The 27,311-nt window shown below is 38.2% G+C and overlaps 1 protein-coding gene across 14 annotated transcripts in view; it reads right to left on the bottom strand.

Annotated features, from left to right (window-relative positions):
- TBC1D1 (TBC1 domain family member 1) overlaps positions 1-27,311 on the bottom strand; it is a 100,318-nt gene that overhangs the window by 7,921 nt on the left and 65,086 nt on the right. For 9 of the 14 annotated variants that reach the window (XM_072928079.1, XM_030270907.4, XM_072928078.1 and 6 more), the window contains 8 exons: positions 26,478-26,606; positions 24,000-24,119; positions 22,714-22,853; positions 12,130-12,315; positions 8,875-9,036; positions 7,099-7,257; positions 2,467-2,711; positions 1,869-2,028 (listed from right to left, as the gene is read on the bottom strand). In XM_072928079.1, coding sequence (XP_072784180.1) covers positions 1,869-2,028; positions 2,467-2,711; positions 7,099-7,257; positions 8,875-9,036; positions 12,130-12,315; positions 22,714-22,853; positions 24,000-24,119; positions 26,478-26,606 — 1,301 coding nt within the window. Of the gene's footprint in view, positions 1-1,868; positions 2,029-2,466; positions 2,712-7,098; positions 7,258-8,874; positions 9,037-12,129; positions 12,316-22,713; positions 22,854-23,999; positions 24,120-26,477; positions 26,637-27,311 lie in introns of all 14 variants that reach the window. The other 5 variants (XM_030270911.4, XM_030270912.4, XM_030270915.4 and 2 more) reach the window with 3 other exon arrangements.

Genomic DNA, 27,311 nt, shown 5'->3' with positions numbered 1-27,311 from the left:
ACTTCAGCATCAACATTCTTTCCTCCCAAGGGTTCTAATAAGTGAGAAATGAAAATCTGTATATGTATATTCTGCAAACGTGTGTGAAGACATAGGTCAAAAATTACTGGATTTTAACTTGCCATGTTGCTCCTGACAGCCATGGGCAGAGTGACAGATCTAACCTTTTTTGTTTAAAGTTGTGTTTCAGAGTCTTTAGTATGGATGAGGATAAGACTTTCTAATGTAAGAGAATGTCCAATGCTCCTAACCTACATAGCTCCAGTAAATACTGTTTTAAGGAAATTACTAAATAAAAAGGAAATAGTGAATTTAAGGAAAATACTAAATACAAAACTGCAAGTATTGGTCACATTGAACTTTCTCTCTAAAAACATCAGAATTTTTAAGAGGCAACAGTTTCTGTCACACACACTTTTCTCGACCTAAAATCAGATATGTGAAGATCATGTATCTGTGCCTTGTATTCTAATGCAAAGTCTTTGTTTTCTAAAGCCCTACAATCCTTCAGTGACAAAGAAAATACTAATCTGTGTTTATAGGCAGAAATCCAAATATAATGGATGCACTGCAGTCAACTGCCCTACACTTCTTACCATGTACAATACTATGAAAGATTAAGAATAACAAAAAGATGAGCTGATTATAAACTCAATATATGACACTTGCATACAGCACTTCATTTGACTCCTACAGATTATTAATGTCAGCTACACATTTGTTGATGCACACTAATCTGCTCTGCACTCTTCCAGGAAAAAAACATGCTGTTTTCCCTGGAGTTTGGATTCTAATCACGGGGCATACAGTTTTACTCTATACATCATCTTTTTCACTGTGAATTTTTCTAGCATTACTTTTAGCATGTCCTTAAACAGAAACGAGACAGGATTCTTGTTGGTTCTTCTTGAACTCTATATTCCTATTTGTGGTAAGCACGACCATATTGTTTTTAAGTCGGGGAAGTGTCAATATTAATTTGCTAATGAAGAATTTCTTAATTGCATCTTTTAAATTACTAAGGAAAATGAAACTGGCTTCTCACTAGAAGAGAAGAACTGGGGAGAAAGCTCCAATCCACCCCATTCATTATGGACAATCCATTACCACGTAATGAAGTAGAAAACAAACTGAAAAGGACGCAAAGCATCTTCTCAGACACCAAACAATCTATGAAATATACATCTAGAAGATATCAAGGTAAATTCCTAACTGGAATTTAATTAAAAAAGAAATTTTCTGCAGATACTAAAAATAGGCAACAGAAATGACTTTAGAAATTAAATCCCAGATGATTCCAAACATTTTTGGAACTAAAACTGTCAGGACAAGAAACACTAGTTTAAATGTCTTGTATTTCTGAAGAGTAAATCCATGATTACACTGCAAGGGCCATCTCTGTGTGTGTTTTGAAACAACCCTCAAGCTAATTTTCTGCTGACACTGCTGGAAATGATGATAATGGAGTAGTAAATCGATATATTTCTCAGATTATGCCTTTGTTACATCTCTTTTCAGCTTGAAAATAACTAATTGTTGGTGTTGAAGTGTCATTGTCATAATACAATGGTTGCCTTCATGGCATCACATTTTATGTCCTCTCTAAAAGTGGCTACAAGGTGGGAAAAGGTAACAATGAGGATGAAAAGACATTAGGGACTGTCATTTACTTTCATCCTCTCTCTTCCATTTTTACTGACATACTGCACACTCCATAGGATGACCTCTGTTGTTTCTCTTCTGTTCATAGTAAGCAAAGTATTTCTCCTGGGTGTCTGAAACTGCTTAGATAGTAATGCTGCTCCTAATACCAAGATTCCACATGTAAGACTTCAGAAAGAACAGAGAGAAGTTTTATGAAGAATTACCAAATACTCTGGAAACAAATCCAAGGGGAAACTGGGAGGCAAACATGGTGAGAAACCAGGGAGCAGCATAGAGGCTGGGGCCAATCTCATGGGCCTCTAGATGGTTATAGAGATCTCGATGGTAGTCATGAAGAAGTCGAGACAATTGGTACATCTGGATCTGCATGGAATAAGAACAACAGTCTGAACATCAATGTGTTTTAACATTCATAATAGCAAAATCCATGCTTCATACTTATCAGAAACAGATAAAGGTATTTGTCAATTGATGTTTGGATGAAAATGCGTGGAAACAAGAAATACCTGGAAGCCATCTAAAAGACAGAGGATGGGTCACTTGTGAACCTACAATAGGCTCATTTGCAGGGTCATTTGAACCTCATTTGAGCACAACAGAAGTCTTCTTATTTATGATTTCCATAGTTTCCCCAAAAGTATTTTGATTTGAAAATCATGCATTTAAGATAATGTATTATTTTCCTGGATTATCATACCCTATTTTTACGAATTTAATTTAAGTTCAGGTTTTGGCAATGCTAGCTGTATTGCATTTTTATTTAACATTAGCATCCTTTACTTAAAAAAAAAGAAATCATACCTGCAAAATTGTCATGTCAGGACGATATTGTTTTCTCAGGCCCATGTCAAACATAAGAAACGTCAGCATTTTAAAAGCATCTTCTTCACTCATATGAAGTAGTAGAACTCCTGCTACAAAACTAAGGCCCTGGCAATATCCTACTTCCTGGTCCAGAAGTGAATAGGCCTTCAAGATGTTGTAGAGTGACAGCTGCCCAGCTCCCAGCTGTGCTGAGAAATACGGATGAGTTGGAAATGTGCGCCCTGTGAAAAGAGCTGAAGTTAGTGACTGAAACTAAAAAATAAACAACAAAACCCCCAAAACCGTTGTCAAATGTCATCAAATAAAACAGTCTTTCAAAAATGTAGATTCTTTGAGAAGTAGATGTTGAGTCAACCCACAGGAAGACCACAAGAAAGTTAACAATACAGAACAATTGACTCTTATATTCTACCACTGTTTTGTTACAGTTATTGCAAAGTTAATTTAGAAACTGTCAGCAGGTGGGGAAAACCTGTTGTTTGGAACAGCTGAATACCTGATTTTTAAGACTGGCCCCTGAATATTTTATTAAAGGATAATGGACTATTATAAGTTGTCCTAATAAGGAGAACTATTAGGATCGAGGCACAGACTTAGAGCATTCCATCTATGCACGCTGAGGCCCCTTCCCTTCACTTTCTTTTTCATGTAGACATGTCTCTTGTCACAGCTCTCCTTGACTTCGTCCCTCACAGTCTTCATTTGCCTTTTTTTTCCCCTGCAGCCTGTACAACACCAAGAATTGAGTACCTGTATATAAGCTATGATATATGCTATACACATATTATGTGAGAGCACAGCTAATTGAGGCAGCCAACAGACACAGCATTTTGTGCAGCCATTTCTGGGCTTTGTTTCCTTGAGCTTTGAGCATACAAAGACTATGTCCAGGATCAGCAGGGGACTCCTGGAAGTGTGAGGGGACTCCTGGAAGTGTGGGGGTACTGCTGCTGGCTGGTAATGCTGATGCTAACCAACCTCTGTCAGTTCTCTTGATGAGAGGGTGCCTGGAGCCTTTGTTCCATCTGATCCCTTATAAGGGAGGGTCACTAATGACCTGTTACCATTCAGAGGGACCTCAACAGGCTGGCCAAATGAGCTGCCAGGAACTTTTATAAAGTTCACCAGAGTTAAGTTAAAAATTCCTGCACTTTCAGGGAACAAACCCATGCTCCAGTATTTGCCACCCATCTGGAAAACAGCTTTGCAGAAAAGGACCTGAGGGTTCTGGTGGTCACCAGGTCAAACAAGAGCCAGCAAAGAAGGCTGATAGTATCCTGGGATGCACTAGGAGTGCTGCCAGCAGCTGGAGGCAGCTGATCCTTCTACTCTAGTCAGCATGGGTGAGGCCACATCTGGAGTGCTGTTCCCAGTTCTCTGTTCCGACTACAAGAGATACAGCCATACTGGAGAGAATCCAGCAAAGGGCCACTAGGATAACAGAGGGACTGGAGCATCTCTTCTATGAAGCGAGGTTGAGAGAACTGGGACTGTTCAGCCCAGAGAAGGAAAGGCTCAAGAGGATGTTACCAGTGTGCACAAATACCCGGTGGAAGGGAATGAAGAAGGAGGAATCAAGCTCTTCCCAGTAGTGCTCACTGACAGAACAAGAGGCAATGGGTACATATTGAAAAACAGGAAATTCCACTTTTTATTTTAATTTTAAGGGTGGATAGACAGTGGCACAGGTTGCCCAAAGAGGCTGTGAAGTCTCCATCTATGGACATATTCTGAGCAAAGTCTGACAAAGTCTGAGCAAACATGATCCTAGGCAGCCTGAGGAGACCTTGCTTTGAACAAGGAGGATTTAGACTAGATGATCAAGAGCTCCTTTCCAATCTCAACCACTCTGTGATTCTGTGAACAAAGACATTAAAGACTTAACATTTACACATTAAAAAAAAACAACCTTCCAAAGGCAAATTTTTCACTTTTGGGAAAAGTCCTCCCCCTATCAAACTTCCTCTGTGAAATACCTCAACAGAGGAGAAATCTGAATACCTCTTTTGTTCTAGTATTAAGTGGAGCTTATTCTGGTTGCTTATTACTTGTTAACTACCTCCCCACCCTTTAGCTCCTGGAATGCTGCTGTGCTAGCAGATAATATCATAACTCCTGTTTCAAGACAAACACCGGGGTAGAGTCCTTGTGCCATCTGGTAGCTACTCTAGCCTGTCACATGGGACAAGGCATTCAGTTCTGAGTAGGTCTCCCTGGCCAAGGTGTCAGAGTTGAATGTTACAGAATAAGTATTTCTAGCTTTCAAATGAGAAGGAGCTTGCATTCCTTTGCTTGAAGGACAAGTTACTACAGCACAGTCGAAAGGCAGACCTGCGCTGCCTCATTCAGGCAGCAAAGCTCGTTTCATGTTAAGTCACAAAAAAGCTCAGCAAGAATAAAAACACTGAGAAGTTCTAAAAACCTGTAAATGGAGGAGGAGAAGAACTGCTAAACTCACAAGCTGATGTGCTTCTGAGTGCTCAGATGTTGGCTTAACTGAGAATTTTAGCCTTTATTTTGGAGCAAACATCTCTGGCCCTGCCAAAAAAGAGACTAAATGAATGTGATACTGCTAGAGCCCCAGAATGCGAAAGTAAGCACCTATTACTTTACTTTTAAAAATATAATAAAACAAAACCTAATTTTCTACCTTGTTCAACAAATACCCAGCGGTGGATGGTTTCCTACACTGACAGCACTGTGACATGTAAATTGGGCCAGCAAAGCAGCTGCTATACCTTAGCTTTGCATCCATATGCACACTCTTGGCCCCAGAAAGCACTATTTACATCTGAAGATGCATCAATTCAACTAAGTGTGAGCAATATTATTACAGCTTTGGCTCATACTCTGTTAACAAGACCTATTTAGCCTAATTTGGGAAAGGTTGTAAAGTATTACAACCACTATATTGTGAGAACATTTTTTTTTTTCTTTCAAGGTGTATGAGTGCATGCTCTCAGAAGGATTCTTAAAGATTTAAGAGAAAATACTTCTGGTAGCCTGAAGGAACACAAGCCAGAACATGCAAGTCCCTTCTAGCTGCCTATCCAGTTATATTGTCCGTTACTGTGCAGCACAGCACTTTTTCAATGTGAATCACTACGAAGTCTTCAGCTTTCTAATTCACCTTATGGTTATGACAGGGCCCAGTCCCTCTTTCAGCTAATGGGCTGGCAAATAGCACCCTGGCAGAAACAACACCTTGCATGAAAACCACCATGAAGTTACCAATTTGCCAACACATGCAGTCATTTGTTTCTAGAAGAAAAGCACATGGCTAAGTTGGGAACTATTTGTGGGCAGAACCAGGTAGAAAATATGAACAGCTTGATGAGCCAGCAAGCCCCAGTCTGCTACTTGAGACAACCAAGCTCAGACTGACTGTGCTCCCTACTGGCCAGGAGTCAATCCAGCACCATCCCTCTGCTAAGGTGTTCAATTCATTTACCCAGCACAAAACTGTTCACCTCTTACTGAACCGCTCGAGTGTCCCACCCTTCACTGCCAGGGCTATCAACACCAGGTATGCTGGACCAGTAGGTATTTGCTAGTAACTGGTCTCTGGCTGCACATAAATATCTCTCTCAAACACAAAAGATTGTTGTCTAGCACTTCTCAGTCCAGGGGAATGCCTAGACTGGTTGTAAAGTCTGAAGTGAGACAATTTATACACACTATCACTGCCCATTCCCAGCGGGCATTAAAGCTCCTTGGGCTGTTACTTTCCCAGTGCCAAGTCAAAACCAGGCAGGTCTGCCAAGTAGGGGAAAGTGAAGGTGACACCCACCCCCACCCTCTCCCACCTCCGGTCACGCCGCCTTCTGCAGAAACACACCTGCTCCTTCACATTCCTGTGTATTTTCTATGCACTGCTTTGGTATTTTGACTTACTTTACCAAGTGTTGCAAAAAAGAAGACAGCCACTGAAGACAGTCAGCACATTGAATTTTTAATAAAATAATAAACGTGGGCTCCCAGACAGCTTTGCTAAGGTAATCCTTCCTTATCAGGCATAGAAACCCCTTTCTTGGTAGATCCACTTGCAGTGAAAAATGCTTAAATACTGTTTGAGTAGTTATAAAGAGCAGAATTGTGATGGGACAATTTTGTACTACTTCTTTACAGAAAATATGTAAGAGAAAATAATGTAATGGGTATTATTTATTCAGATCAGTCCAAGTACAAGTTTTCCCATAAGTTTTTCCCATAAGTCATGACATTTGGTTACTTGCAGTGCATAATTTCCTTTGATGGAGTTTTTAATTGAAAATTCATTTAATCAAATGCAGTGATAATGGACTTCTTAAACTGACCCACACAGCTCCTCGGAATCAAAGTGTCAGTGCTAGGCTCTGGAAGACATTGATTTTTTGCTTTTATTAGGGAAGAGCATAATGAATACTGAGTTCAGTGTGGGAGTATCCCACACACAAGAGCTGTGATTCTCTTGGAAAAACATCAGCTCCTGGTGGTTTCTCACACCACATTAAAAGCAGTTCTTACCAACAACCTATTATTAAATACTGAAAGACATAAAATACTTCTTTAAGTATTTTACAGAGATCATAAGCTCTTGTTTTAATTCCAGATCACTGCTGTACTTACCTAAGTCAATAAGAATTGCATGCTGTTGGGAAGTTAGTTGTTTTAGGAGTTCTTTATAAGGTGTCTCCTTTGGTTGTTGTTTACTTGCAAACTGATGTTTAAGATGGTATTGCTCAGCTAGAAACTTCCAGATCTCCCCACGGTGGTGACGTGGTACTCCTGAGCAGAGAAAGCAATTAAACCAGTAATTAGTACTCCTGCTGAGGGCTCTGCTATAGCTGAGCTTACAGGAGTGAGGAACTGAAGATGCCTATCTGCTACACAGGCAGGCAGATCCCTACTGGCTACCTCCAGTGGACCATAGAAGCAGATTAAATTACAGTGCTTTTACTTTCCCAACCAACAAAGGACATCAGCACCTTAACAGGAGTGATTTAAAGCAGAAAGAAATACAATGAACTGTCTAAGGTTAATGCTTACATCCAGTCTGAGAAGCACTAGAAGAAGCATCAAGAATTGCAATACTTGTTTGAATACGCTTATCTCAAATTTTTCTGTGTAAAGTACACAATAAAGCACTGCAATAGAATAATGCACACTTTTCACTACTATAGCACAGATCCTGATGTTATGCACACATTTTAGGAAGGTGGAATGCACACATACGAAAAATATAAATAGGTACAAATGAGATGTGATCTAGAGACTACAACACAAGGCAGATAATCAGAGAGCAAGTATTGCATTTCTAGTTTTGGTATTGACTTGCTTAATGACTGGCATACATAAAACAGTTTTAAAGTTTGAATTTTTTCCTCTTTAAAAAGGGCAGATGTTACTTAACTATTTCACGTAAGTAATGCAGTCTTCATTTTTAAACTGTATGTAAAGCTCTGAGAGTAAAATTAATTCAGCACAAGAATATCCCTCACTATTAAATCAGCTACACAAGAAATCAATGCACTTTCACTCGGGGAAATGTTCTGTATAATCTATAATGCATTGGAACCACCTACTACATTTTGAAGTAACTTACAGCTTGAAGTTTTTAGGACTGTTTTTTTCTTTTGATATATAAGTAATATATGGAGGACAATAACAATAGGAGAAATCAAGACTTACTCAAGTGTACAAGTTACATGCAAAGGTAACAAAACACATTAGGATTTGATATTGTTAAAAATCTAGACTTACACAGTTATTTTAAATGGGCAATTTGGTTTAACTTGCTTGTATAATTGCACAGAGTCAGGTAAAATATTTAAAATATTAAACTTCTGACAGTGGTTAAATCTTGACACTTCTTTTACATGTTGAAAAGCTTTGTAAAGAACTATAAAAAGCTGCTTGGAGTAGCCATCTTCACGATTAGTCCATATACCACTCAGCCTAAAGCCTTTGTGTCCAATCATGGCAAATGTAACACTGAGTAATAGTCCAATTTCTTAGAACATTTAAAAAACATCCTTAGGTTGTATTATTTTTGCTGCAGTGGAGATAGGAGTGGTTGGTCAGCCCTGAAGATGTGAGGAAGACTGTAAGTAGTGTTTGCAGATACAGAACTGTAATACGCTGAGGTAGCATACTCTCCTGGTAAGGGCAGCTGTTATTCAAAAATGTATGCTGTAGCTTCAGTGATACAACTGTAGCTACCACTGAAAGGGACTGGTACTTGCATTTCATAACCATGATGGCACCAAAAGTTGTTACTGGTTTATTCAGTGGCCTGAGGAACAGCACTAGAAAGAATATGGTTATAAGGAGTGGTTAAATGGCCACACTATTCCTTTTCAGATACAATTCACATGCATTTCAACAATTAAAAAACCAGTTTACCTTGACCAACAGCAGAGTGTATTTTTTCCACATCAAATTTAATCTTCGACCTTCCAGGTGTACTCAACATTTTTTCCCAAATCAAAGTTACATCTTTTAAGCATGGTGTGATTTCTTCATAGTCAAGTTTCAGGCGTCTGTTCTGCAAATTGTTTTCAGATGCTAAAAAGTGATATAATGAATATAGCAGTTAATATTGTTTACTACTTGTAAAATGGATTAATTTAACTTACAACTCTCTTGTTAGCCACCTGAAACATTTCGTATCTAAAATTTCATGATTCTGGGGTTGGATCGGTTTGTTTGGTTTTTTAAAGATATTATGTGCAATATTGTCGCTATAGGACACGAGAATGCACAACGCGAGCACTTGCCACTTTGCAAGTTAAAAGAGAGAGTTTATTTTCTGACTCCAACTTTTATACTTTTCCAAAGGTGAGTGGATTGGAGAGGGAATAGGCCACCTCTCCAAAGACATTGGACAAAGCACTAGTACATCAAGTCTCTCCACCCCCATGAAGGAATGCAAAACAACACGTTATTTACAGAAACTGTGTGGGAAAGTTTCCCAATAGAATGTAAACTCAGAAGGCTTTAGAAAACTCAAGAATCAGGGCGACACAATATTAATTGTGTTTAGCCAGTTAAATTGAATTCTCTACTCCTAATCAACTCCTAAATATGAAGAAACATGAGACATGATGACTAATGAAACAAACATAAGATTTTCATAACAGGAATTTTCATTTTCCCAGCTCTTCAGTGCAGAAGACTTTCAGCAAATGAAAACACAAAACCCATTTAGTCATCCATTTGTTATGCATACAGGCCCGTAACAGTAGTAACAAAGTAAAAACAATAGCTGGGAAAGCATTAAAAAACCATGGCAGAAATGAAAATTATTTTGTAGCTGACTGTAATTCCAAAGTTTAGAAGTAGATCAAGAATTTCAAAGGGAGTCTAGGTAAAGCTTTTAAATTTTTTTTCTGTGGGGGCATTTTTGTACTATAATGTGCCTGGAAAACAGGATTTATTAATGTTAATCATGTAAACTAAATAATTCAGCATGTTTTGTAACACTGGATGGATCTCTGCAGGTAATAAAACTGAAAAAATAGAAGAGGAGAGAGGGGTCAGTCATCTATTCCTAAAAGGATGAAATGATGAAAGAAAATGCTATAAGGAAACACAGATGAAACTACAAAGACAGCATTGAGGAGAGATAAAAAGTGGGAAATCTATGGAGAAATTAACAAAATGGGTTTCAAATTTTTCACTAGGATGTATAGTGGCTGTGTAGTCAATGCAAATGAAGCAGAGCAAAAGTTCAAAATACATAAAAGTCTGGAAACACAGATGGTATTGTAGAATATAACTAAAAAAAAAAGGGCATTTAAATTTCAGGTTATAGGAAAACAAACTTGGATAAATCTTTTAATATTTTAATCTTCTGCAAACAAATGTTTTCTGGTGCTTGGCAACTTTTCAGACTTTTTTGCTTTATTCAGTCTTCTTATGCTATGTGCAAAAATGTGACTTTGTGAGGACTGAGGTGAGAATATACCTTTATCAACAAGTTTTTTAGATACTGACACTACCCAATATCACACATAAACACTACTAGTAAAGATGCTGTGCTCACTGCAGCAGTCATCTGTTGTTTTCAAGTATTGTCTCACCATCTGAGCTCTTCATGCAGCAACTACCTAGGACAATTTCCTCACACCACAGGGCATACAGCACAGCTGGGCCATCAGTTCTGCCAACACCCACCTCATTCATTCACTAACTGGCTTTTTAAACATGTTCATCTTAACATACATGTGATGGTTTTGCTACTTTTTCTTTTGGGCAGACAAAACTGGAGCATCTAGTTAAACTTGCTAAAATGTGTATGGATATTAATGACCCGCACTTGCCAAAAATTTGACTGCAGGCTGTAAATTCAGATAATTTGAATACAAGAGAAATTTTTTTAAAAATCAGGAGTATAAATACACAAAACAGAGAAAATTTATTTTCAAATGCCATAAAAAAGTTACAGAAGCTCTTTTGCAACAGCACTATTCTAAGCTTGAAGAGACTGTATAAACATTTCTCTCAGCACCTCTTCTCCAGATTGCCTCAGCCTCTGGCCAAGGACAGTCTATATCTGGCATCCATTGTCATATTTTATTTTACTGGATTAGCTAGTACATTGCTGGGAACATGCTTGTCACCTGTGGGGTTCTTAGGAAACTTGGGTGCCAGGTGTTCTTCAGTGGGGTTGAAATAGGAGAGCTACACTGCTGGGAGCTACACTGCTGGGCCAAGTGCTCTGACAGGCCATATCCAATATCCAAGAGCTGTTGTGTCTTTCCAGCCATGTGTCTTAGCCTGAGTTTAAAGAAGGATTTAATGTTTGGTGTACTGAACTTTTCATACAGCTGGGCCCTCTCTCTACATACTTCTTGGAAGTCTGTCCTTCCTCTAGTTGAGAAAGAAAAAGAAATATTGCCATTTTCATGCCAGGTACCTCCCCTTTTGAAGGTTCAGGTGCCTACTCCCTTCCTGAACATCTAGAATCACCCAGATAAAAATTTCTGTCCTCATCATTCATATCTTCGAAGGAGCAGCTCTCAAAGGCAATCACTTGTGATTCTGCATATACCTGTTCTTTATGTGTAAAAATTGCCACCAAAATGGATTTGTTGCAGCTAAGTAATTCACAGAAAAATTGTGGTTAAGAACAACTGCAAATTGCAAAGTTTCTCAAGTCCCTTTGGACTGATCTAAGTCATTACCACTCTGCAGAAACTTTGCTGTACAGCATGGATACTACTGCAGGAACCCATAGCTTCAAGTCAACAACCTCTTTAAGAACTTCCTTTGAGCCTCGAGACTGGCTAAACACAACATTGCAAAGACCAATACTCAGACAAGGACCTATGGATATGAATGCAGAAAAGAATTCAGTTCATGATATTGATCATGCTGAATTCCTTGCGAGAGCTTCTAGACACCAGTCAAAAAAAACCCAGTGACGGTAAAAAGAGAAGTGTTCCTTCAGATCAAGTAAACTAATAATAAGGTTTGTTAATAAAAAAATTATCATACATTGCCACCTACACTAATGAGTGCTGAGGGAGATATTGCTAATCCAATCTACCTGTGGGTTCCTAGAATGTTTCATTAAGGCTTGGTGCATTCCACTACCAAGGCCACAGAGAAAACCAAAAGGTGAGTTTGTATTGCAGTAGGGTGTAGCTCACCAACCTTGTAACTTCTGGTTTTCTTTCTCCATTCTGAGGAGCAGTATCTGCTGAATAATGGCTTTCTTCCACAGTTCACGAAGCTCATGGGGTGTCCGTTTCCGTTCTTCTTTCACAGGCCCAAAGGGGCCATCTTCACACACTGGTTCCAATGGGGATCTGGGTGGAAGATCTCCCAATTCACAGTAATCTTTAAAAAAGAGAAGTTGTTGTTAACTACTTGGATGTCATGAACAAGTGAATGAAGGGACAGTGAAGGGACTGCACATATATAGATACACACATCTACATATATACACTAAATCATGTATCCATCTATATTTAGATAGATAGATAGGTAAGAGGTAGCAATACGAAGCAAAGTTTCCCAAATGACAGTTTCAAACAGACTTAAAAGCTGCTTCAGAATAAGAATCATACAGGCTAAAGAATATTTTTTTCTCTATAATATTTTTTTCTATAACCTGGTAAAAACATTGTACCACACACCAAGATGACATCTTGCTAATTACAACTTTACATGCAGAGAACTGAAAGGAAAAGGCAAGTTTGAGAAATTACAAAAACAATAACCTACAGCTGAAATGTGGCATGACTCAAATAGCAGATATAATCAAATAGAGCACCCACATAATTTAAAGAATAATCTCTAAAGCATGTTTAACAAAGAAAACGCCCTTAGCTGCACAAACACACCACCACCTAAGGCCATACAATGGGATGATTACCAGCTCTTAAAGTAAATAGGTGGAAAGAGAGACAGGCACTTAAGACATGCTTTTTTCACTTCTCATTTTTAACCATATCATAGCCTTCTGCACTTCTTCTTTTGGCTTTAGATGGCCTACCACAAAATATATAACTTTGTCAAGCATGCAAGACATTTCTAAGACTAAAAACATTACAAAAGATAGTGAACATTAAATAAATCTCAAGCAAATTGAAAAATCATTTATTTTTAGGGAAAGGGTATATAACATTGTTTTACATCAAGTAATCAATGTAAGAAGCACAAGCTTTTATACCTTTTCTTAATACCTGCTGTAGTATCACTTAATTTTATTGTTTTATATAACTTCTCTGGAGGCTCAGGAGTCTTTGACACAACCTGTATCTAGAAGAAAAATTACTTAATTCACCAACTTTAAAATCTCTTCCTACCAAATCTCAAACAGAAGGCCATAGCAACAGCACTTCTTCACCCAACCAGAATGGCTATGAAATGGCTCCCTGAGCTATACATGCTTTAAAGTTAGTGCAACAAAATCCATCCACAGACTCGCCAGCCAAGGACAAGTACATCTGTGTGTGCTATTTCAAACAGCTCCTGCAGAAGGAGCATTCCTGAAGCAAGTATTCTGAAGGCAGCTCAGTGTCCATGTCTTTATCGTTGCCTAGCATGGTGGCAAAGGTTTTGAATTAAACACACACACACAGCATCCCAACTCTTCAAAACTAACAAAATAGAAAGGCTTTTCCCCCTTCAAGTTCTGCCCAGACTGTCACTCTGCTTTCACTCATGCAGTTCATATGCAGCTATCCTTTCTTGTTTGTTTGAAGGTACTCACACAACTGAGCTCAAATGACTAAGAATGGAAATGTTCACAGCTGTTCACTTCTGCTTTTCTAAGTCTTGCCACTGTCAGTCTTCCCCTCTCAAAGAGTCAGAGAGAAGTAGAGTGGCTCCAAATACCACCCGTTTCCTTATACACTATTTATTTTCTTGCCACCACAAAGTCTAGGGTTAAAATACATGTATAAAAAAGAGTGTAATATTTTCAGCTAGCAGAACAATTTAAATCTTTACAACCTTACACTCTGGACATAGATGTGGATACCCACACATCTGGTATCTACAGCATTCAAAGAACAATGAACATCATGGGAATGAGAATTAGGCAAAGGTCAAATATTTGACAATTTAATGGCAATCACCATCTTTGCAAAGAAAATAGGAAAACTGACAGATGCACTCAAAAATACAGCTGGTTATGAAAAGTATCAATACAATGAAGAGACTATAATATTCATTAAAAGAAACTGGGAAACATTAATCTTTTTTCTTTACAGGTAAATGGAAAGACGTCAGTGGGCTAAGATCTGCATTTATGAAAGAGCTACAGGCAAATGTCAGCACATAGAGAAGATACACACACTCAATATTTTTCAACTTCTATTGACCATGAAAGGAAAATTATTTTTATTTGATTGCTGGTTTTGATACAATTGTAGGTTTTGATGCACATACTATGCTGTTGACAATGTTCTCTACATTTTTATGTAGAATTTCTAAAAATAGTACCTTTGATCCCAATTTTCCCTAGTGCATATTAAGAAATATTTAAAGGGAAATGCTCTTAAGGATAATGCTGGTAGAATTCACATATTTTTTTAATAAAATAATAAAGAAATAAAAAAACAATCATCAAGGGAAGTTGTTAATTTCCTCTAAAGCTGCATACAATAATGACACCATAAGAAAGAGGAATCAACAGAAATGCTCACCATACACCAATGCAAAAAAATAAAAGTGATCTAGATAGGATCTATCTACTATCTACCCTTATCTACTGTACACTTTCTGTGGTCTGTTCACATCTTACCTTCACATTCCATTCTCACAGCATCCAATATGGAAGGCAGGCACATCTTGGGGGAAACTAGTCTCTTCTACACATCCTCCCAGTAGTTTATGCATCTCTTTTAGTGTCAGATGTGTATTCTGATTTTATGTATGCATATATGCACTAATATGTTAGAAAATAGTAGACTATGTCCAGACACAGTCTATGGATACCTACTTGCTAAAAAAGCCCTAAACCCAAAAAAACCCAGGCTGGCAAAACACATGCAAGAAAATGGATTAAACACGTTGCATTCATAAAGCAAGAATGAACACCTCAACATCTAGAATATTCCAGTCTTTAATTTACACATCCCACTTCCCTAGGTCAAATTTCAGGGATTGGTCTTCAAGTACCAAATTCACAAGTTTATCAGAGACATTACTCACTTGTCGTTCTCCAGTGATCAAACTGTGACAACACCTGAACTGCTGCAAAGCATTAATTACTGAAGACCACAGTCCTCCTTCCATTTAGGCTGAAAACTTCCCATCTGTTGCTGAATAATCTGATAAAATCAGTATTCATTGAAAGAAATAACGCTTAAGGCTATAAAAGCAAAACAAAAGGTTACAAAATTCTCTAAGCTGAACAATTCTGATTATCAACCCTACCTCTAATGCTTCTGTGAAGAATCCTAGGATTGATTGTGCCTTCCAAACAGCAGCTCCTTTTCTATTTTTTCTTTTGCTTCTTATCACTTGAGGACATTTAACAGAAAGTCTAAAGTCTACTCTGATAAAGTGCAAGACATTCAAAAGCTGCCTTCCTTCCTGTCTGCACGCTGGCAAGATTTATAGAACGCAAAATGAACCTGTTTAACTGCTCTAGTGGCCTGTCAGAAGTCTGCAGAGTTACATCAGCTGTTTGGCTGCTAAAGGAGGGAGGAAGGTGGGACATGAAGGTAATCCCTCAAAGCAAAATAAAAAACTCAGACATTTGGTAAGTCAGCACTAACCCATATCCCTGAACATACAAGGTGATAGAGAGGTGTATCACCCAGCTTCCGGATCCAGAATGGACAAGAGCAGAACTACTGTGACAAGGAGCTGAGTGTTGCATTGTTACATGCTGGAGATCTGGAGGACAGCAGAGAAAGCAAAGATAAACAGTGGAGCAATTCAACTGTTTTTAACTGGGAGCTCACATTCCACTGAGCCAAACTGCCATGTGTTAACATCCAAGCAATGTGTATCCTTCAGAACTTTTATGAGATTAGTAGGTGCACTTAAGCGGAATCTGAATGCTTCAGCACACACTGAAAGACTGCTTCCCTGTTCATCTGCCAACTTAGTCAGCTTTTGTTGACTCCTATTCCACGTTTGACCTGACCCTAACTCCTTTCAAATATATTGCTTCCTTTGCTTCCATATAAAATTCCATATAAAGCCTTCATACATGCTACTCCTACAAGCCTATTGCACTTCTATTGCACTTCTGTTTTCTAAGGTTCAGGACTTGGCAATATTAGTATATTTGATCAATAAAAATTTTATGGTAATTTTCCATCTGAGGTTCATACTTGGACTACACTTCAGAACTATTCTTCTGCACAATGGAATTTTATAAGTGTGTGGGTCAAAACCAAGGATTCCCTGAGAAACTGCACTTCACTGGGAAAACACCATCTTCCCTGGGCTTGTGAGAACTTCTTAAAGGTACTGAATTTCAGACGACACTTCTCATGAACCAGATGGAAATGTTGCTCAAATATTCTAGCACATCCATATGTACCTCAAAAGCACTCCTCTTATGCTTCCAACACTTACAATACCCAAGAAAGGACAAGGCCAGTAGGAACAATGGACTAAGATGGAATTTGTACAGCTCATCTATTCATATATACTTAGCTGTTGGCTTCACATGGCAGTGCTTCCACCCTAAGGTACAGAGTATCCCTACAGTCCAGAGGGATCAACAGATGCATTATACAAAACTCTTAAATGGAAAGATGACACAAAAAACAAAGTACAAAAGATTAAGAAAGAAGTATTATGACATATTACTACTAGGGCCCACACTAAAGAAAGTCTGTACATGGAAAGATGGTGAATGACCTCAGTAGTAATTAAAACAGACAATATCTGATCAGAAATTATATGAACAGGGATATTTCATTTGTAAATCACTAAGAAAAAGTTAGTTTATCAAATATTTTCCTAAACAATCCACCTTAGTATTAAACAAGGTTTAAGTAACAAACCAACCTAAAGGCCTATACTTAAAAAACATTCTTTCAAATTCACTTAGTCTAACCAATCTCAACTGCCAAAATCAAGACAGTAAGATTCATCTTTGATTAGAAACTCCAATGCTTCAAGTAGAAAGGAAGGGCTGATAGGGAGGAAGTTCAATAATAATGCATTACCACCATCCTCACTATGGAATTGTTTACATATGGCTCTCTCTACATGCACGATTTACCAGTCACATCCACTCTCTGGGGTTAAAAAAGCCTTTTATTTACTACATTATGTTACTTTGTTGCATTTTAAACTTTACAAAATTCAGCTTGGCAAACAAACAAGAGAATTTCATGTAATTTAAGATTCAATTGCCAAAAGAAAAGACATCAACAATATCCTTAGTTTTCTTCAGATTTTCCATTCAGGTAGTACAACACCTTATTTCACACATGGCACAGAAATAAAGAGAAAGGCAAGCTTCTCTAACCAAGGATATAATATTATTATTATTTCACACAGCTGTTGGGAATATTTAACTTCATAATCAGATGTGGTAAAATGACCAGGAGCCTTCTGTAATCAGAAAGCTTCAGATACAGAACCACAAGAAGCAACAAGCTCTTCTTAATCTGACATACAACTTAAAGCAATGGCTGAATGGAGAATTCTTTTAAAATTGTGTAGTTCAATACCATTGATTAAAATCAGCTCTGAAAGATTCTTTGGACTTTTGTTTTAAAGCCAAGACTTCTTAGATAGTACTCACTACCTCCAAATTAATCTAATGTGCTATTATCAATCCCTGAGAAAGGAATGCCCTGATATTTCAATGGGCACAGAAGCCACCAAACATTAACCGTGTACTTACTGGCTGTAGCCAAACTTCTATGCCGCAAATCAAGATTGAGCACATATGTGCTCTGAAAGGAGCAGAACTGAGTAATCAATTTTAACCAACTGGTTTTAATTAATAATAACTGTGCTGCTAAAACAGTATTGGCAAAGACATTACAAATAATTTACACCCCATAAACACTTCAGGCACAGAATGCTAAAGCAACAGTTTATAGTATTTGCAATGCTACTACAAAATGATTTTTAAGAAATTCACCTTAATAATCAAGAGATATAGCCCATACCACAAAGCACATAAACAGACAGGTGTTAACTACAGCTGGTTTAAAGAATAATAGTTCTTCAAATTCAAACTTTTCTTCCGCACTTAGGATTTAACAGTTTGACACCTCTATCTGACAGAGGCTGAAACCAAATTAATTTTAATTAATGAATCAAGTTCATTTTCCTTACAAAGATACTTGTGCTTTCTATACCATATTTTTTCCTGCAACTCAAGGTCTAAAATAAAATGTAGTTGTATTTTTTATCTGAATTTATTTGCTGAGTACTGCAAAGTAGTACAAGTATCTCATTGCTCTGAATTTCAACTTCTTTCACTATTCAACTGGTAACTTCATTACACATTGCCCACATTAAAACAAATCCATTCTCCAACCGTAAAATTGACACAGCTGTTACAAAAATCTTGTTGCCTACTTCCAACCCACCTCCCTCAGCAAGAAAGCTCCAACAAGTGCCATCACTTTCCCACCATTTCCTTTAAAAACTATTCACATCCCCCTTAAATCCAGCAATTGACTTGACTGTGCTGGGAGTTTCTGACAACCTGCAAAACAGTTCTCCTACTATGACCAATTCTGAACAGTCAATATGTGAAAACTCTGTGAAAATTGTCCACTGCATAGAGATTTGTAGATGCTGAATACATGTAAGTGAATATCTTGCTGCACTGCAGTGCAAGGTGAAGTTTCATTATCAGTCTACACAGATTTAAGGATGCCCTGCTCCTGAGAAGAGTAAGTGTGTGTCACGTTCCAGACAGCTGTCCCTGCCTGCTCTATTGTTTGTGTAATACAGTGAGTGGGACCAGAAAACTGAGCCAACTGAAAATTAGGGCCTTTAAGTGTTTCCATGCTTCATCTGGTTTAAAATGATCACTGAGTTGTTGTTCCCTTCACCTTTTTACCAGTGAAAAGAGAACTAAAGAGTCCTATACCACTTGTATAGCTAAAAAAAATGTGGCTCTTGAGTGATGCTACAGAAGTTAGGAATATCTGCCTGCAAGCAGGGTGGGGAGGTATAAAGGTAAAAATCAAATAACTGAGGAAACACATTTATTACTTAGAATGTTTAAGACAGTGAGTAGGAGAGACAGAGCTTTAGAAAAAGAATAATAAAAACCTTCTTTCGAGATAAATGTAGCATTGTAACAGATCAAAGTGTGATCCATTTTGTAAGGAGACTGTGCTTCCCTTTTTCTATCTCTCCACTTTGCAGGATTCAGCACTCATTACACTCCCACAAATAAATGACAGAAACAGAATTCCGAGGATGAGACAGAGTGTCTGAAGGTGGCAGTGAGAGAAACGCTGCCCCCTGGCGCTCCACACCACTCGCAGAATCACAACAGCTCACGGGAAGCCACTAACAGCAGGAGTCGAGGCTGGAGAACTTGAACTGCTGCTTGCTACAATGGAACTAGCATAATTCAGCTCTCTATCCTCCAGCTACCAGCTGGAAAATATTAAAAGTCCTACAAATCATTTCACTCATGTAGAAAATCCTTTCTAGGTCTTCAAACTGGACATCAGCCTCATCCCCAGGCTCACCAGGAATCGCCTGGCTCTCCTGTCAGGCAGCAAATTGCATAATAGTTCTCAGATGTGCTTAATTGTAAAGTTATGTACATAAGCAGGGAAAAATACTGGGGGAAGAGGAAAGTGGCAGCACCAACAAGCAGAAAGTGGCTGGAAAAGGGTGTGTACATGGGGCTTTGCTCCCACAACAACCAAAAGTAATGGTTTCTCTACAAGGCTTAGGAGTGCTTGCCTTGCTGAGTATAGCTGCTTTAGTCCAATCACCAGAAAAGGCAGGAATCTCAGCTGGCAAGAGAAAACATCTGTCTAGCATATCTATGTGAAGCATTTTTCTTCTACTGATTTAGGACAAAATACCCTCTTTCATGTATAGTACATCCTTCCTTTTAAATAATGGTGTCTGCAAAACAAGCTGTGCTCTCTGCTTGGTAATTCATGAAGCAACCCCCAAAGCACAACCAGTAACCATTTTGTTCCACCTGAACTATGGAAAATGACGTTTTAGCCTAGACTATTTATGAGCACTTCCTACAGAATTAAAGGATTCAGAAGTGCAAGACAGTGGGACTCAGTCCTGTTTAAGCTGTTCAAGCTGCAACTGGAAACTCAGGATATCAGACTTTCATTAAGTTCAGTACCTCAAAAGTGCAAGATCAAAATTGCAGCAAAAGCTATGTACCACTTGTCTGGGGTTTATTTTTTTTTTAACTTTTACTAAATACACCTTCATATCCTGCTGTGTTAACCACACAGAGAGCAGTGAATATGTTGCACCTTGAGATTCAGCTCACCACCTGCCTATACAAACAAAACTACAAATGTCAGAGCCTAGGTTTTTCAGTGAATATAAAGCTTAAAGCTGTCTGTAGTTCTTGTGACAACTGACATACTCATTACAACCCAGAGAAATTGCAGTCACAGAGCAGTTTCATTTTGTTGAAAATGCCTGCCCACATGTGGTCAAAGCAATGCAGAGTTCAGGCATCCTGGTGGATTTTATCTTTAACCCAAAGTTTAGTAAAGCAGCCCAGGCTAAACTTGAAAACCTGTATCATCTCTGAGTCATGGAGATCTGGGTCTCTTGGCTGACAGAATAACTAGCTTTTAAACACACCCCTTTCCCAGCTTCTTTCCTTACTCCTCTCCTGCAGATTACGGTAGGGTGTTGGCCATGGCGCCTGAAGGGAGAAACCGGTCAGTGGAGACTGTGTCTATAAAGGGAAACCCATAAATCACAGATGTTCCCTTATTTCCCTCCCTTCATGCTTACTTTTGCAGAACATGACAAAGGATGTTATCTTTAAAATCTTCTCTGCCCTCTGTCCAATTTGGCTGAAATTGATCTTTTGGTGATACATCAGCTGTTTGTACAAATGAAAGGAAATCAGTCTAAACAGAGTGAGAAAGACTTTAAAAAAGATAGAATATGAACGAAAAACAAGATGATGAATGACAAGTAGCTACATTTATGTTGGAACTAGAGGGGTTTCTTAGTTATCTGTGGTGGTGAGTCCAATGTAGGACCAGTTGTACAGCAGCTCTCTTTAAGGCCACAGAGACTGGATAACAAGTGAGTATCCTTAACTGCCAGGAATGTTCCAGGAGATGCATAAAAGTCCAATTAGAAAAACCCAGTATTAGCTTTAAATAATTTTAAAAAAGCCCTGACTCTGAGTTTTCTTCTGTTCATAAACAGAATGTACATAAATGTACACTGTTCATAAATGTACAGTGAAAGAAAAAAGAAAATGAAGGAACAAAAAAAGGCCAAATATTTTAAATTGCTGCTCCTATTAATAGCACATCCTGTTTTCCATTTTGGCTGCACTTGTTTCCCAAACTATTCTGCTTACCCAGCTGTAGGTTGTTAAGATTGTATCTTGCAGCTATTATGTCTCAGAGGAAATGCTTGGGTAGGCAATTTAGGTGGATTTTATTTTCCTATTTAATATGGGAAGGTTTTGTGGCTTTCAAAAACAAGTAAGACTATTTCCAGTTACAAAGAGAGACATCACACTTGTAAAAATAGAAGTTTCATATAACAGTCCTTCATATAACATGCCTTTAAGTACAACAAAGCATTTCACATTGTATGTTCACACAACATGCTCCTGAGATCACTTCATGTTGAAGTACACTAAATTTGAGAGACATCTGTGCCCATATATGCAGCTTACCTCACTGTCAGTCAAATTACATTGCAAGCAGTGCATTAATGATAGAAAAACTTTGGTTATGTGCCTGCTCCAGTTAATTGGGATCTCACTTTAAGATGCAAGAAAAACATCTCAGTGACATTAAGATGGTTACTTTTTACTACATTTACTGTAAGATACTGTTACTTTCTGTTTCCTTACTATTTTCTTATTTTTCATATAACGGCCTTAGAGGTAACTCAGAAGTTAAAACTTAAAAAGCTCATGCTGTGAAATTCAAACTTTAGTGAGCCAGAGTATTTTCTCAGGGATTCTTGGTGCCAGCATGTCCTGTGCTATCCTGTACTATCTAGCTTACGTAAAGTGAATGCACAAAATTATGCACATGCATGATTATGTGCAGTGCTTTTCTTCTAGTCTGTGGTTCTTCAGCTCTACAAATTTCACAAAATAATTATGGGAACACTGGATAATTATGACTCAAGTTGCAAATGTCACAGACTAGAGCAGCATACATGAAGACAAAGCATGCACTACAGTACTTAAATGAGATCATAAAATAAATGTAATTCCAGCTGGTATACCTGAATTTTTCTATTCTGTAGTTCTATATTCCAACACAAAGATGAAATAGAAGCATTCTCTTTTCTTCAGCACAATACTTGGTGATGCATTTTTTTCCCCAGAACTCATTAAACTAGTACTCATAAAAATAAATTCTTCTCTGGCTAGTTAACATGAGACAATAGAAACAATTTATATGTGAAGCTGAAATGTAAAACCTCAACAGCTAATGAGCTAAGTATTACCAAAAAATAGGTGGCAAATTGCAATGACAGTACAAACAGAACACCAGGCAAACAGATCCCCTTGGTGGACACAATGATTCACACTTCACACACTACATACACAGTAAGTTCACAGAAGCCAACAAACCCAGGCTTTACCATCGTATCTGCTGGGAGAATCACAGGCTTTCTGAGGGGTGGCCACCCGCAGGAATATCTGCTGCCTCCATGAGTGCCTCCGAGTCCTCACGGGGCTGTCCGCATCCAGGGCCTGCTGGCCGTGCTTGGACTCGTAGTCGCTGGAAGGGCAAACACAGAACAGCTTGTGAGGTACCTGGGTGTGCCAGGAGCAGCCACACAGCCTTGGGGAGCCCAGGGGCCACTGCCCTGGGAGTGCAGCGTGCTGTGCACATGCTGGACCAAGCTCGCAGTGGTAGGAAGGTGGAACTTTGTGGCAGAGGCTTACACATGGCTGCAAACAGCACTGAGGTTCACAAACAGGGACTGGCAGCTCTGTGCAGTCTACTCTTTCCAGTTTTAATTAATTTTCAGTTTTCTTTGCAGCAGGATATTAATCAGAACATATTTAACATACATACACAATAATGTAGCTTTACACTATTTACATGCCATCCACAAAACTTAGCATTTATTCATAGGAGACACAAAGACTTGCTGATGCCTTTTATCAGAACTCATCAAGGAGCTTTATAAACAACAACTGAACTTCCAACCTTTTGTGTACTGGGTATGCAATATACTTCCCCCAGACACAGACAGGGAGAAAAACTTTAAACCTTTCTGTTAGCAAGACTACCTCTGAAACATGCAAGAAACTTGGGAAAAAAATCCAAGAACCTTGGATATTACTCCTTTGATGTCATCCACACATGCCATACAGAGGTCTTTATTCAGAATACAAAATGAAATAGTGAGGAACAATGCTGTTTTTCTATTAAAAATCCCACTAGTAACTTTCATCTGTTAGAACTCTAAACTATTCATTGCTTTATTCCAGCTATTAGCTAAATGGTTACATGAGTCGCTGTAGAAGCTAAAAGGGATAAATGAAATCCAGATAGCTCTGGCAGCAACAGGGAGGAGCATTTTACAGGTGATCTTCCAGTTTGAGGACACTGACATTGCTTAGGATGAATCATATATTCTCTTAAGTGAAAACTCTCCTGTGTCAGGAATAATCACAGAAATACACAGATAGAAGCTGCATGACCATTGCAACATAAAAAATGACTAAGATCTGCCATCCTAATGGGAGAGTAGCCTGGGATAGCTTAATTCTTTGAACAGCAGTTACATGCAGAATATACGCAGGTGAACCTTTGCACAAATCAGGTTTTGCAAGTGCAAGAAGCATTTGAAATATTTCAGACAAAGAAATCTTTGAAAATACAGTTTTACCTTCAGGCTTTAAGAGAGAACCCTACCTTGTTGTGCTCCTAAAGTCAGAGGTGTTATTTTCATCTACAGGAGCCAGAAATTTTAAGAAATTTGGCACAGAAGAGGAAGAATGAAGCTTTTTCCTTAAGGCAGTACGGTAGGAGATGCTGAGAGTGCAGTTGGGAAAAGTACAGTTTAGAACAAAGAAGTATAAATCCACAGAATAAAAATAATACACATTCCTAAGTGTCAAACAAAAGGCAGCTAAATCCTGAAGGTCTGAATATCAAGGAAACCACAGTCAAAACTAAAACTGCTAACAAAGTCCTACTTTGAGAGAGAAATTTGTTTGGGCAAACCAGAATGTTCCAATGTATATAAATGTACTTCCAGTAAAGTTATTATTTTGTGCTATATTGCAAGATTTTTAGTGCATGTTTTAAATAAATTCCCTTAATCTAATAAAAACCAATGCCAACTTTATCGTATTTTCTTAAATATGAGTTTCAATAACCAACTAAGTTCGGGGGAAAAGGTTAGGAAAAGTTGACACTGATAATCACCGTGCTGGCAAATGAAAAGTAAGACTTTGGCAAAAACTATTTCGTAAAGCATTAAAAGGTTTTATTCAGACAAACTTGGAACTTTAAAGTTAAAAGCTAAGCCTTCTGACTGATCATTCAGGATTGTGGCTCTGTTTATGCAACAGACAGGAGCGCTAATCAAATTTCACCAACAGTCTTCTGGCCCGTAATTCTTTTAATATAAATTCTTTTCATTTAAAATAATTATTTAAGTGTCTTTTAAAATAAGAAGCCTGAAACATACTCAGAAGAAGTTTAATAGAATAAAGTAAGAATAACTCAGATAATGAAAAGTTTTTGCATGGAATGAAAATATGGAAAATTACTTGGCTGACGATACTAGAAGACCTTTTTTGAGACACTACACAAAACCACATGAGCAGGAGAATTTACTCCTGAAAAAGTAAGTTTAAGAAAGAATTGTTTCTGATAAATTGTAATGTTCTATTTGGATGGCATTTTAGCACTGTTTCCTGAAGATGTGAATAGAAGGCGAGGGGGAGGGTAGAATACTCTGGGATGATCACTAGCATGAAGTGAAGCAGGTTCTTTAGTAGCTGGTATTGAAATAAAGAAGATAAGGCTGTACCATGGTGTGCCCTGCAAACAGGGCTCACTTAGAATTACATTGTAAAACCATTACAATTACGTGGTAATTTCACTTACATAATTGGGAAGCTTGACTGTAATAATTTAAGCTCATTAACCCATTTGACATCCCTATCAATTTCCATTTTCAGTCCTGCTGCTTAGATGCTCAATATGGCATACCCTTAAGAGATGGGGAAAGCAAAGGAGAAGTTGCAACTGTGCAAACAGAATCATTACCAAATCACTTGGAAAAAAATGCTTTGAGAATTTAACCTTCAGGATTCAAGTAAGTCTTATTAAATTGAAGAGTGAACAGGATTCTGCAGACTCTCATTTCCTGCCTTGAGCTATGTCATACTTCTGAGGTAAAGCTGAATTAACAGATTCTAGTTAGTACTCAGCAACTGAAGAAACTGGTGAAGCAGCATCCTCAGTTGTGTACTTTCTTAGGTTTAGAAAAATCAGCACCTTGGGGAAACAGGAAACTTTCACACAAGAGAACAAAACCAAAAAATAAACAGCAACAGCAATAAAAATTGCTTGCCAATGGCCAGTGACTGTTGACAGTGCTTCTGAGGACATTTGGCCTCATTAGCCTTTTGAGCTTAAATAAGTAGTTTTAGCTCAAGGAGTTAAGAAAGAGTTTCACAGTTTATGATTTTTAGGGAGCCACTTAGTTTCAGGTTCTCAGGGAAACAAGTGTTAATATCCTTTTCTTCCATGCTCTCTGTCTGTATTTTAAGAAAGAAGGCATGGAAAAGCATAATTTGATACTGTTGCAAGTAATCAAAACAAATAATGGGTTGATGGGTTGGGGTTTTTGTTTATTCTTGGGGTTTTGTTTTGTGAGGAGTGGGGATGGTGGTGGGGTTGTATGTGGTGGGTTTTTTTCCTCTCAGCTCTCCATAGTCCTGCTGCTTCTTGCCCCATTTAACTACTTGGTCAACTTGCCTTTAATGTCAGGCACAAACAGTGTTTTTGTGTTACCATGAACAAAGGACAGAATCCAATGCTTCAAGAAGGACAGACAGAGTGAGCTCTCAGGTTCTTGGCAACTTATCCCTCAAACCATTTAAGGAGTGCTGCTGTCTGCTGCATAACAACAAATCCCTTTGGAACAACTGGCTCTAAAGAAAGAGCCAGTGTCTGAAAGAATTTGATTAAAACAACAAATTATGTAAGTACTAGCTCTACATTCAGTGGTGGAGTAGTTAAAGAGCTCTCTCCCCCATAAAAATCTACCATCTTTGTTCTATACTAAATTGTTTTAATTATTTGTGCTATAGAGTTTCATATCTATGACACAGAAAAACAAACCCTATCCCAAACTATTTGCAGGTACTAGCTCACCTTTTTTGTGCAAAATGCCCACTTGGTTCTCCACTTGAATTATGCCTTAGATATTTTAAAAAGTTGGGTGAAGAGGCCGAGGGATTAAGACGAGCTAGAGTAGGAGAACGTGCAAGTTGACCAGGAGAACTTTTAGATTTGCCGACAGATTCGTTCACACCATATAGTGCGGATTCCAACCAGAGCGATGGAGTTGAGATCACAGAGAACAACACAGAAAGAAAGGAAAGGAGGGAAAAAAAAAATGAAACCCCTTCTCTAATCTTCGAAAGGGAGATGGCATATATAAATGAGACATTTCCTATGTTTTTCACAGTTAATGCAGTAACTGTAAGAATGCGAACATTTTTTTAACCCAATCAGCAAAGCCCCAAATTCATGTTTACAGGCTTCAGCAAGGCATTTCAGAATATGACCAATTATAACTCACCAAAAACAGCACTAGCAGACCCATTTCTTTTTCTTTATATGTGCTTCCCCTTGATTTCGATGAGAAAGTCAGGCATATGATCAAGAGTTTCAATGAATGAGAAGTGAAATACGGAAGTATTTTAACAGTAATTGGAAAAAGCCAGATAGAAGGAAGGGACAAAACTGCCATAAAGTTAAGAGGCAACTAGAGATGCAGAGGCAGGCCTTTGAAGTAGGACAGCTTGAACAATATTCATATTAAAGAAAGTAGTAGTTTGTTTTTGTGAGTAAAATCTACATAGGCTCAATGGAAAGGTAGACAAGAGCCCCAGCTCTACCAGTAACTAGGCACTTTAAGTCACTTTGTGTGCTATTTCAAAGCTACATATAAAATCACCAACTACTAAGGTTTTCAGGATCACA

The sequence above is a fragment of the Taeniopygia guttata genome, chromosome 4 (assembly GCF_048771995.1).
Source record: "Taeniopygia guttata chromosome 4, bTaeGut7.mat, whole genome shotgun sequence".
NCBI lineage: Eukaryota > Metazoa > Chordata > Aves > Passeriformes > Estrildidae > Taeniopygia > Taeniopygia guttata.
This window is presented reverse-complemented; position numbering and strand designations above follow the sequence as displayed.